The sequence below is a fragment of the Notothenia rossii genome (assembly GCF_949606895.1).
Source record: "Notothenia rossii genome assembly, contig: scaffold_298, whole genome shotgun sequence".
NCBI lineage: Eukaryota > Metazoa > Chordata > Actinopteri > Perciformes > Nototheniidae > Notothenia > Notothenia rossii.
Window position 1 is genome coordinate 5,324 of NW_027639545.1, and position 13,098 is coordinate 18,421.

The 13,098-nt window shown below is 37.8% G+C and overlaps 2 protein-coding genes across 3 annotated transcripts; both read left to right on the top strand.

The window, feature by feature from the left end:
- The first annotated feature begins 864 nt into the window (after positions 1 to 864).
- LOC307027688 (putative C-type lectin domain family 20 member A) lies at positions 865 to 6,368 on the top strand. 2 transcript variants are annotated; one of them, XM_079695971.1, is made up of 5 exons: positions 865 to 1,037; positions 2,620 to 2,660; positions 4,054 to 4,452; positions 4,808 to 5,158; positions 5,563 to 6,368. In XM_079695971.1, exons 3-5 carry the CDS (start codon positions 4,383 to 4,385, stop codon positions 5,868 to 5,870), a joined length of 729 nt encoding a protein of 242 aa, XP_079552097.1. In that variant the 5' UTR covers positions 865 to 1,037; positions 2,620 to 2,660; positions 4,054 to 4,382; the 3' UTR covers positions 5,871 to 6,368. The 2 variants fall into 2 exon arrangements, with proteins under 2 accessions (XP_079552097.1, XP_079552098.1); XM_079695972.1 differs by lacking the exon at positions 2,620 to 2,660.
- Positions 6,369 to 9,695: 3,327 nt separating this feature from the next.
- Positions 9,696 to 13,098, top strand: LOC307027684 (macrophage mannose receptor 1-like). The gene is made up of 5 exons (XM_079695966.1): positions 9,696 to 9,790; positions 10,550 to 10,590; positions 10,791 to 11,192; positions 11,545 to 11,895; positions 12,325 to 13,098. Exons 2-5 carry the CDS (start codon positions 10,557 to 10,559, stop codon positions 12,660 to 12,662), a joined length of 1,125 nt encoding a protein of 374 aa, XP_079552092.1. The 5' UTR covers positions 9,696 to 9,790; positions 10,550 to 10,556; the 3' UTR covers positions 12,663 to 13,098.

Below are 13,098 nucleotides of genomic sequence, written 5' to 3' on the forward strand. Positions count from 1 at the left end.
TCTTGTAGAATTCAGGCAATAGTTTCCAATCGTTCCATATCAAGTCTTAAGGTTTTTTATAAGGTGTCCCACACTGGCTTACACTTGGTCCTATTTGTTTTGAGAAATTGTTTCTCAAAAGTATCTTGTTTATGCACGATTATTGCTATTTACTGATTATGATATACTTTAGGATAATTCTATTGAATAGTTATTGGTGTATAAAATGACTGCACATTTATTTGAATATCCTAGTTCAATAACATGTATGCTATTAAGAGCACTAAACTAAACTGGAGTTACCGTCTGGAACTTGTAGCTTCTCCCAACCAGTCATGAAGCAGTTTACATCCATGTCTGTCCAACATGTCATCGATTCATCATGTCATCCCATCAGAAAGTTGAGAGACTTTGTCATAGTTAACATATTAATTCTTGTTACGGCCACAACATTGTGTTTTTTGAGGTCTCAGAGACTTTTGGCCTCTTGACCACAATCAAAGGTCAAACATGTGACAGAAATTGGTTCATCCTTGAGTCCAAGTGGAAGATTGTGCAAGACTTGAATGAATTCCTCACGTTCTCCTGAGATATAGCATTCACAGGAATGAAATAGCTGGATGGACAGACTCATAAGAATAGAGACACCAAAGAGATAATGTTTTTGATTTGTATTTGGGAGGCGTGTGGTGCAGTGGGTTGTGCGTTGGTGTTCAGATCATGGGGTCACAGGTTCAAACCCCGCTGCAGTCAGCATGTTGTTGTGTCCCTGTGCAAGACACTAAACTCCAAATTGCTCCTGTGGGGATTGCCCACAGTACTGAGTCGTCAACAAGGAAGTGTGTTCAACTTTTTCCCCTGTTGCATGTCATTAATATTCTTCCCATCAATGGATCCTGTCTCCACCATGATAGACCCCTTTGACATCTGAATTTCAATATTCAAATGTTTGCCCAAAGGTTGCTCAAAGAGAGCAGCGACCTCGTGGATATCTGAGTCTTCACCAGCACATCGAGAGAGACAGAGAGAGAAGCAGCTGACAGGACGACTCAGGAGAAGTAAGTGTGATTCTGTTCAGTCATTTTCATATTTTGTTTATTCTTCAGAAAGATATTCTCCTTCAGAATATTTTCCAAAGGGGAGGAACATTTAATGAATCACATCTCAATCAGAAGCAATGAAATCTAAAACCCTTTTATGTTCATTTATTCCCTTAAATCATTTGTTTCTCTTGAAATCACTTGGAATATTTATTTATTGATTAAAAAACTCAGTTTTTATTTTGAATTATAAACTTTATCTAATTTTCACTTTGAAACATTTTGTTTTGTACAAAGGGTGGGGACTTTACCAAGAACGCTGGACATTTATAATGAAAACAAAACAGTTAGTCTGAGTCTAGTGGATATTTGTTGCCCTGAGTTTTACCTTTCAGGTTCATGTTAGGTTTTTAGAGCTTTGTGGGCGATGTATGCAGCCTGTCCCGTAGACATTACTCAGGGCTGAAAAACACACTATTTTCCCTGCTTTAAAAACGGTGGTAAATCTTAAATGTTTTATTGGAGACGATGTGTATACACAGCAATCTCACTCTCAGTTCAAATAAACACAATGTAATTTTCATTAGGGTAAGTTCACCCCTAATAAAATAATTAACACACATCTTTTAATCGGGCTTATAAAACAACAATACACAATTGAATTAAGCTAGAATTTCAGTTTTTGTCTCTGATATTAGGAGTACATTCTAATGTGAATAGATAATCTACTAAATATATCACAACCAACATATTAATACTTATAACCTCGACAAAAAAACAAACATAAAAAGTCAGTGTTGTTGTGTGGCACTATACAGTTATTGTTAAGTTTGAAACTGGTGTTTCATTGAAATGAGACATTTCCATGTGCTACAAATAAATGTTATGGTCAAGTCAAAGTCAACTTTATTGTCAATCTCAAAATATGTTTGTACACACAGAAAGATCGAAATACTGTTTCCCACAGTCCAGAGGTATAAAATAACACATTAAATACAAGAACACTCAATAATACCAAAAAAAAACAAAATAACCGTTTACTTCAAGTAAGCAGGATATAAAAAAAGATGATGAACATAGTGCAAATGAGAGTGCTACATATTCCCATAGCAGCGTAAAAGTGACTGGTGCTGGATTGTCTGTGTGTGTGTGTGTGTGTGTGTGTGTGTGTGTGTGTGTGTGTGTGTGTGTGTGTGTGTGTGTGTGTGTGTGTGTGTGTGTGTGTGTGTGTGTGTGTGTGTGTGTGTGTGTGTGTGTGTGTGTGTGTTAAAGTCCCGGTCCAGTGGGGGCAGGGTGGAGAGGTGAGAGAGAAGGGAGAGAGGTGGAACGGAGAGAGGGGAGAGGTGGGAGGGAGGGAGAGAGTTCAGCCTCCTGACAGCCTGGTGGTGTGTGCCTGTTACTGCTGGTGCTGCTCAGAATTTGCATTTTCTTAACATGAACTTCCTCATTAAACTGCTGCACTGAAGGGAGTGGTGCAGTCTGTGTTTGTGGTCGTTTGACTGACCCATTAGGTTTTTTAAATAATTTAAATGTAACTGACATCATTTATAAGATTTGTAAATGATCACTGTACACTAACAATATTGGTTTAATCTAACAGAGCAAAGATGCAGTGGAGTCTGTTTGTGCTCATTCTGATGGGTAAGTGGATTCTAAATTAAATCACATCTGGAGTCATGAAACAGCTCACTCTCAATAACAATAAAAAGTGGAATAAGTGAACTCAGACCCCGTTTAGATGAAGGGGATGATGTAAGAGGTGGGGGCAGAGGCGCGGGAAGGTATTTTGAGTGGGGGTGCTGAGGTGCTGGACTCCAGTGAACACTATTACGGGCACTATAGAGCACGCACAAAAAAACTCCCCACAAGCAAACACACAGTAAACCCGCGACTGTTACAATGAAGGCTCGATAATCAGCTCACGGCATATAGGCCGCTCCCCACTTTACGAGTGGGGAGCGGACCTCACCTCCTCTAGGGGGGTCCGGGGGGATGCTCCCCCGGGAAGATTGTTTTTCAATATTGAAGTTAAAAGCATCAATCTGCTGCACTTTGAGAGCAACATTAAGAGATCTATGGATACATCGCTCAACACCCAGATGAAACACAACTGTAAGCAGATGTTCTTTTTCTTTATGGATATTTTACAAATCACTCCCCTTTCAAACTGTATTCTTGTTTTACTGCCATATAGTATTTCATAACTGTTTTTCCTTTATTCTCTTATTTTTTTATAACTATAATGATCATATGAAGGTGTGCCGCGCAAATAATCTTTTGAATAATTTTTGACCAAACCGTTTGAGACCCACTGAGATAACTTAGACTAAAGTTAACTATCGAAACACTCAGAGTCCTTTAGCTCACCTGAGCCTCTCAGTCTGAGAGGAGAGCTCTCCTCCAGCTTGTTGTGGAACAAACGGCTCCGTATGTCCGTTAGTGCAGCTAGCTAACCAGATGCTAACAACACGGTCCCTGCTGCTGGCACCGGTCCCTCTCTCTCTCCCCCTCTCTCACACACACTAAATGCGCTATTTCCGCACACACACAGAGCCGCGAGCTTGAATGACACAAGCACACTTTTATTTCCATGCAACTCTCTGATTGGTCTGGTGTCTTGCCTCTGTTGCATTCACTGAACACGGGAAATTACAGTTCTGCCGTCCTTTCTAGTGTCTTGATAAGGTTCACGTAAAGCACGGTTAATGTATTATATTATTGAGGTAGAATTGTCCGGGGCTACAGAAAAAACATTCGGGGCAGGCCAAAATATTATTTTACCAACAATTTGGAATTTATTGGCTACATATTACACAGATTATGCACAGCGGGAGCAGCAATAACCGTCAAATAATAATTCAGACTGGGGAGCTCCGCACCCCCTGCCTGCCGCTAGGGGGTGCTGCAGCGCCCTCAGCACCCCCCTTCCCGCGCCCATGGGTGGGGGTGATTCTAGTACTCATGAGTTTGATTTAATGATCAGATGCTTGTCATACTGTCAGCTCCATCACTGCAGAATTGTCTCTGTTTTTAGGTCAGTGTTCCTTCTTCACATGTGACCTCTATGAGTACCACTTCATTCCTGAGAGAAAGACCTGGGAGGAAGCCCAGAGTTACTGAAGAGAGCATTACACTGACCTGGCCACAGTGTCTGACATGAGAGACGAGGAGAGACTGACTAACTCTTCACAGACTACAGACGCCTGGATTGGACTGAGGAGCATCAATGAAAAAGATATCAAAGAGTGGCACTGGTCTCTGTCGGGGGAGAAGTACAATCCTACAGAATGTGAACCAGAATGTGCGCCAGAATGGGGTCCAGGATAGCCGAACAATGGAGGTGTCAATTCTGAGAACTGTGTGATGATTAATCCCTCCCAAAAATTGTACGATCGCCGTTGTTCTCGCAGCCGAAAGTTTATCTGCTACAATGGTGAGTAAATGTCAATATTAACGCTATATACATTATATCATACTGTGTAACAATTCTTGAAAGATAACTCATGTTGTAGAGTTACATTTAAAGAAAATAAATGTTGCTTTTTACTTTTCACATAACATTATTGGTAACTTTGATGATACAATTCTACTTGTTTGAATACATGGTAATGGTAAAGTATAGGCCTATTTTTTGATTATGGAATCTACATTATTAGACCAAACACTTTCATCAATCTGAAACTTAAGTGAGATCGTGTTCATATTTGTTTAAAACATTTTTTTTAACATGATTTAAAATAGAGAAAATGATTTTAAAATGTGTAAAATGTGTCTTTTCATTCTCACAGAAACAGGGGACCATAAATACTTTGTAATTGATGAACTAAAGAACTGGCTTCAGGCTCAGAGCTACTGCAGAGAACATCACACTGACCTGATCAGTGGAATCACACACATCAATTCAACAGAATTCAAGGAACGGGTCGAAGAATTCAACGATCAGCATGGCTCTTCTAACTTGTGGATCGGCCTGTTCAGAGAGATCTGGAGTTGGTCAGATGGGAAGAATTTCTCTTTCAGACACTGGGATCCGGACTCATTTGAAGATGAAGCCTCAAAGACTTGTGCTATGACTACTTCAAATGGAAAATGGAGCTCAGACACCTGCACAGATCAAAAACCCTTCTACTGCTATGACGGTGAGTTTTTCAAAAGTCTTTGAAAGTATATTAATATTTTGTGTTTAGTTACATATTCATAAAGGTATGTTGAATTTACTTCAGTGGTGAAAATATCTATTCGATACAAATAATTGCAGATTTGGATGATGTGTGTATTCCTACTATGTATAAAAGATGTTTTAATTATAAAACCAGGAAAGCCCTGAAAGTTTGATTCTCATTTAGTATTTTTTTTTTCTTTCTCCTAACATCTTTTTCGCCTGGCTTTTACATCAGGTACCACATCCTTTGCTTTTATTTATTTCTGATCGAAACTATGATTGAATGAAAAGTGCTATGTTTATATAGCTGAGAGTTATTTTATTATGATTATGCAATAAGTGGTTACTTTGACTCAAAACTATTATCCATTTCAATTACAGATAAACTGATCCTGATCAAAGAGAGTAAGACTTGGGATGATGCCCTGACTTACTGCAGAACGAACCACCGTGTCCTGGTCTCCATCACTGACCGTCACCAGCAGAGATGGGTCGAAGAGAGAGTCAAGATGGCCGACACTGAGTTCGTCTGGCTGGGAATGCGCTACACCTGCACTCTGGATCTGTCTTTCAGGGTCAGTGATCATTCGGTCTGCAATCCCAACTTGGTCCCCCCAAAAAAGACTGTTCGTTGTGAAAGTGACTTGGCTGTAGCGATGAAGAGATGGAGAGTGGTACAAAAAGGCTGACAGTGAAAAGTTTCATTTCATCTGCGCTAAGTAAACCCATTGGTATATTTACTGCAACAAGCTCACTCTTCTCTAATATGTATCTGCTCTCTGGGTTTATTGAATGGCTCTAGTTCAAATATAGAAATCACAGCCTGAACTAAATTACTGAAATTGAGAAAAAGGGGCGACACTAAATGTAACATACATGTGCCTCTGTGAACATCTGAATTACTTTATGATATGGACTTGTTGTAGTAGTTATTGATATAATGCATGTATATTTATCCTCTCAAAGTGTGAAACCTGTAATCATCATTTGAATTGTTGTTGTGTCCTATTATATGTTTATGAGAAAATATATATAAAAAGACAAATCTATAATATTTTGCTTTTCATAAATATGTTACGTTATGGTTGAAATGTGGTGATGGTTATAATATGTGTATCACTATTTTGTCAAATTTACCTTTGTGGAGTTTTAACTGGATGTTTAACTGTATAAAACTGAATAAACGATCTGACCCAAAAACAAGGTGTGGTTCTTTCGTCCACTGGCTTTAAATAGTCATGTTTACATTTACATAGGAGGTGCTTATTTGAAAGTAAAACACATATATAATCTATGGGTTTATAATTGTATAAACTTGTAAATTGATGGAGATATTTTTGTTGGTCTAGTTTTCTTTTAAAGGTCACCTATCATGCTATTTGTAGGCAATAGCATAGGTCTCAGATATACACAAATACATAAAAAATATGTCTATGAAGTGTTTTTCTCAAAATATCAAACAGATCACCCATTCTAGCCATGCCTGATATCCCTCTATTTCACTTCCTGTTTCAAAATGCTGATTTTCCGTATAAAGCTTTAAAATATTTATATATTCTATTGTGTATTGCTTGGAGGGGGGGGGGGGGGGTCGGGGGCACCAAATCATAATCTCGTCTAGGGCACCAAAATGTCTAGGGCCGGCCCTGCAACAACCAATACATTGAGGCAGTCGGAATAGAAGTAGCTGCAGTGGTGGTTCTAGAATAATTTTACTGGCGGGGCCGTGATGGGGCCAATCATTTCATGAGAGGCACATTTAATGCAAGAAGAATTTGAATTTAAATGTTTTTGTTTAAAGTCATGGCGCATGAAAAAGCATAAAATACCATTATTGGTGTATTATTAAAGGTGGGGTGTGTAATTTATTTCAGAAACACTTGTTATATTCCATAGAATGCTCTTAACATCCCGATAGCAATGAATATCTGAAGTGCTTTGACAAAAAATCTGTTGAAGCCGTGGCGCTGTAAAAAGCACGACCAATCATCTGAGCCGGCTAAAATAACTGGATGGCCTACCTGCCTGTCAGCCTTCCATCTGTGCACAAACTTATCTCGTGCCCTCATTGGTCATGTGTGCGTTCGTGTGTGTGTTGGAGGAGGGGCTCTGTAAGGAAGTCTGAAGGAAGATGCAGATTTTTTTCCGGTTGTGTATTTTCAAATTCTAGAGCTGTTGTTGTTGTCTAGAGTTTCTCCAAAATGACATACTCCAAAAATACGTAGACTTTCCTTTGTGTGTTTTAGCCTGAGTAACAGAGTTTGTGTCAATGACTTTGTTATCATTTGATTTGATTGTTTTAGTTGCTTTGGCCCAAGATACAGAAGAATAAAATAAGTTTGGGATAATAAATACATTATTTAGGTTTTATTTAATTTATTGATACTTGTTGGTAATTGTTTTAGTCACAATATTTGTTTCAGTAACTTACTCATTAAATTACATTACTGAGAAAATGCACAGTAACTTAGTATTTTACATTAATTTAATTATCATAGATTGTTATTGTTCACTTGACATTGACACAAGAACCTGTTCCTTTTCAAATCTGCATACATTTGAATGCCGAGCTTCCAGTTTCTCCGACCAAAGCCTTGTGATTTTAAATACATTATATAACTGTTGTGCTTTCCCTCTTTACCAAGCCAGTCTGATTGAACGATTGTACAGAGTTTTGTTCTCCGTGTTAAACAAATAACCCTTTTTTGCTAACCCCTCAACCTTCTATGACCCGAAAGCATAAAGGACCAATACAAAATATAGACATAATGGTCCAAGCAATGCATTACTGCCCAAATAAAGGTTTAGTGGCAGGCGATTCCAAACTTTTGAATGTGATCAGAAATATGTGCTTTGGATGTATTAGTGATTCAGATAAATACAAAGTGTATCCACCAGAGAGCAGAAAAAAATGTTTTTTAACAAACCAGCTGTCCTTAGATTCATACATTAAAATTGTAATAAAACAACAAGTGAACTCTTATTTTTGTTTGTCCTGTGGGCAACAGACAAACATTACATTAACCATTTTCTTGAGTTTTTAATCAATTGACAGCACTAACATCTAAACATTCATTACCATCATGGGCATATCTCAATGAAACAGGATCATGCTTTCCCAAACATGACACAAAATGGCTCTCACACCGGCCCCTAATTGTTAGCGACAGGCTAACAATTTCCACAAAAAACACAATCATACAGAATGTAAGCCAGAATGGTATTCAACTGAGCCGAACAATGCAGGTGACGATCCTGAGAACTGTGGGGTAATCGCAGACTAAAGAAATACGTAGCGATTACCATTGTTCTGGTAGACTTAAATGTATCTGCTACAATAGTGAGTATATGTCACTATTAACACTATATAAATGATATCATACTGTGTAACAATAGTTGACAGATAACTAATGTGTCTCCATTACTTCAGAAGTTTCCATCACACCAAGCTCTGAGTCACAGGGGCACTGGCACCTGTTGGCCCCCCTAAAAACCGCCCATGCCTAATGTCATGGCGCATGAAAAAACTTAAAATACCATTATTGGTGTTTGATTAAGTAACAGAGTTTGATTCAATTACTTTCTTATTATTTTTATTTTATATTTTTAGTTACTTTGGCCCACGATAGAGAATAATAAAAATAAGTCTGGGGTACATTAATTATGAAAAACATTGTTTTTATTGTATTTCTTAATATTTGTTGGGCTTTGTTTACAGTAAGTTACAACATTTGTTCCATACTCACTTATTAAATGATATTACTGAAAAAAAGCACAGTAACTTTTTATTCGACATGAATTGCATTATCATAGATTTATTATTTTGGAGTCGGGCCAAAGGGGGTCCAAGCTCCGCGTCACAGGCCCCTGTTTGCCCCCCCTAGAAGTGCCCATGCCTACACACAATACAAGTTTAAACCACACACTTCTGTACGTGCGATTCACTCTGTATCGACCAATCGGCTCGCTCCTTCCCCAGTGTGAGTGGGACCCAGGTACCCGTCTACAGAAACGAGCCTGTTTGCTATCCTCACTCCAAATTGGTGCAACGAGCTCCCTGCTGATATCAGGACAAGGGGTTTCAGCGCTTACAGTACTTTTATACTTATCGGCCTCTTGTTCATGTATGGATACAAAATTCAGTAAAACTTGCTCACATAGAATGTGTCCAAAATCCCTCCTATGTTTTATATTTAATATTTTAGAAACCCTTTCTCTTGTTTGTTATCAGTATCTATCTTGTAGAACTCGGGCAGTAATAACTCATCGTTTCAGATAAATTCCTCTGAAACAATTAGAAATATAGACATTATAATGAATATATAAATATATTAATATTATTAGTGGATATTTTTGCCGGACAACTTTCTCTCATTTGTTAGAAAGTCAACAGGGCAGTGTGTATTTTCTGTTACATCATGTAAAGGATATTCTTAGCAACAATGGATCCTGTCTCAACCATGATAGAAATCTTGCCGTTGGATTTTAATATGCAAATGTTTGTCCAAAGGTGGCTCAAAGAGAGCAGCGACCTCGTGGATATCTGAGTCCTCACCAGCACATCGAGAGAGACAGAGAGAGAAGCAGCTGACAGGACGACTCAGGAGAAGTAAGTGTGATTTTGTTCAGTCATTTTCATATCATGTTTATTGTGCAATATTTTCCTCAACATGTATTCCACATATTTTAGTTATCAGATGGGAATTAGTCTTATTTATTTGTCAGACTAACCATGAAATCAGGTACTTTATAAAAAGTGATGTGTGCAGACGAAACCCCACTATGTTCATGTTTAATCAAATAACCTGAATGGTTCATCTTAGATTTGTATTGCTATGTTTATATACACAGCCATCTGATTCTCAGTTAAATGACACCATCATTTATGTTTTAATAGGGAAAGTTCACACGTTACACAAAGAAAATAATGCAAACTCTAAACATGTGCTTATAAAAGAAACAATGGGAAACTTAATAATTCATTATTCTCAATGTTTTATTTCCATTCTGGTTGAATAGCCCATAAAGTCTAACCCACTCCTGAAACATAGGCCTTTGATAGCCGCAGAACATTGAAAGGTGAATAAACAAAATAATAAAAGATTATTATCGAACCAGCAGAATATAAATATTATAGACTCCACACAAAGACAAAACAATGTCATCACTGTATTGCACTCTATTGTTCAGGTGTTATAGTTACTGTTGAAGTTTGATGCATCACATTATTTGTGTTTTATTCAAATTAGATATTTTCATGTGCTAAAAAAAGAAATGTCACAATGTGAGCCTGTTCGTGCTGTTGATGCTCAACATTTGCATTTTTACGCTCCATATTTGCTCCCTCATTTGTTGTTTCATCTAACAGAGCAAAGATGCAGTGGAGTCTGTTTGTGCTCATTCTGATGGGTAAGTGGATTATAAATTAAATCACATCTGGAGTCATGAAACAGCTCACTCTCAATAACATTACAAAGTTAAGACCCCCGTTAAGATGAAGGGGATGATGTAAGAGGTGGGGGTGATTCTAGTACTCATGAGTTTGATTTAATGATCAGATGCTTGTCATACTGTCAGCTCCATCACTGCAGAATTGTCTCTGTTTTTAGGTCAGTGTTCCTTCTTCACATGTCACCTCTATGAGTACCACTTCATTCCTGAGGGAAAGACCTGGGAGGAAGCCCAGAGTTACTGCAGAGAGAATTACACTGACCTGGCCACAGTGTCTGACATGAGAGACGTGGAGAGACTGACTAAGTCTTCACAGACTACAGACGCCTGGATCGGACTGAGGAGCATCAATGAAAGAGATATCAAAGAGTGGCACTGGTCTCTGCCGGGGGAGAAGTACAATCCTACAGAATGTAATCCAGGATGTACGCAAGAATGGGTTCCAAGTGAGCCGAACAATGGAGGTGATGATCCTGAGAACTGTGTGGCGATTAATCCCTCCCAAAATTGGTACGATGTCCATTGTTCTCAGACCCGTAAAAAGTTTATCTGCTACAATGGTGAGTAAATGTCAATATTAGCGCTATATACATTATATCATACTGTGTAACAATAGTTGAAAGATAACTCATGCTGTAGAGTTACATTTAATTTAAAGAAATGTTGCTTTTTACTTTTCACATAACATTATTGGTAACTTTGATGATACAATTCTACTTGTTTGAATACATGGTAATGGTAAATTAAAGGCCTATTTTTTATTATGCAATCTACATTATTATACCAAACACTTTAATCAATCTGAAACGTAAGTGAGATGGTATTCATTATATTTAACATCATTGTTTAACATGATTTAAGTAAGAGAAACGTATTTCAAAACTTGTAAAATGTGTCTTTTCATTCTCACAGAAACAGGGGACCAGAAATACTTTATAATTGATGAACTAAAGAACTGGTTTCAGGCTCAGAGCTACTGCAGAGAGCATCACACTGACCTGGTCAGTGGAATCACACACATCAGTTCAACAGAATTCAAGGAACTGGTCGAAGAATTCAACGATCAGCTTGGCTCTTCTAAGTTCTGGATCGGCCTGTTCAGAGAGATCTGGAGTTGGTCAGATGGGAAGAATTTCTCTTTCAGACACTGGGATCCAGACTCATTTAAAGATGTAGCCTCAAAGACTTGTGCTATGACTACTACAAATGGAAAATGGAGCTCCAACGACTGCAGAAATCAAAAACCCTTCTACTGCTATGACGGTGAGTTTTTCAAAAGTCTATAAGTAAAGTATTATTATTTCATGTCTTCATTTATATATTTTTACATTCATGTAGAATATCCTTTAGTTGTGAAATTATGTTTAATATACACAGAATCACCGATCTGGATTATGTCCTTAATCTTACGATAGACTGTGAATTTAATATTGTTACTACTTAAAGTTTGAATATCATTTAGTCATCTTTTTAACCTGGCTTTTACATAAGGTGCCACGTCATTTCTGGATTTATATTTCCTCACCATTGGTTTTTATTCCATTTGTATCTTATTTACTTCTTTTTTGTGGGGATTTTTATTTATTTAAAAAACACAAGGATTATTGTATGAAAGGTTCTATATTATTACAGTTGAGTTTTTCTGCAATAAATAGTTACCCTAACTAAAACAAATATTAATTTCAATGACAGACAAAGTGATCCTGATCAAAGAGAAGAAGACTTGGGATGAGGCCCTGACTTACTGCAGAGAGAACCACCATGACCTGGTCTCCATCACTGACAGTCACCAGCAGAGATGGGTCGAAAAGAGAGCCAAGATGGCCGACACTGAGTTCGTCTGGCTGGGAATGCGCTACACCTGCACTCTGGATCTGTGGTTCTGGGTCATTGATCGTCTGGTCTGCTATCACAACTGGGCCCAACAAGAAAAGGATGAGCAGTGTGGCATGGCTACAGCCATGAAGAGAGATGGGGAGTGGTACGAAAAGGCTGACAATGAAAAGTTTCATTTCATCTGCGCTCTATAAACCTATTGGTATATTTACTGCAACAAGCTCACTCTTCTCTAATATGTATCTGCTCTCTGGGTTTATTGAATGGCTCTAGTTCAAATATAGAAATCACAGCCTGAAGAGGGGAGAAACTAAATTACTAACAGATTACTAACTGAGGTTGAGAAAAAGGGGCAACACTAAAGTTAACATACATTTGCCTCTGTGAACATCTGAATTACTTTATGATATGGACTTGTTGTAGTAGTTATTGATATAATTCATGTATATTTATCCTCTCAAAGTGTGAAACCTGTAATCATCATTTGAATTATTGTTGTGTCCAATTATATGTTTATGAGAAAAAATATATAAAAAGACAAATCTATAATATTTTGCTTTTCATAAATATGTTATGTTATGGTTGAAATGTATAATTAGGAGGGATGAAACCCTCTTTAATGGTCACACA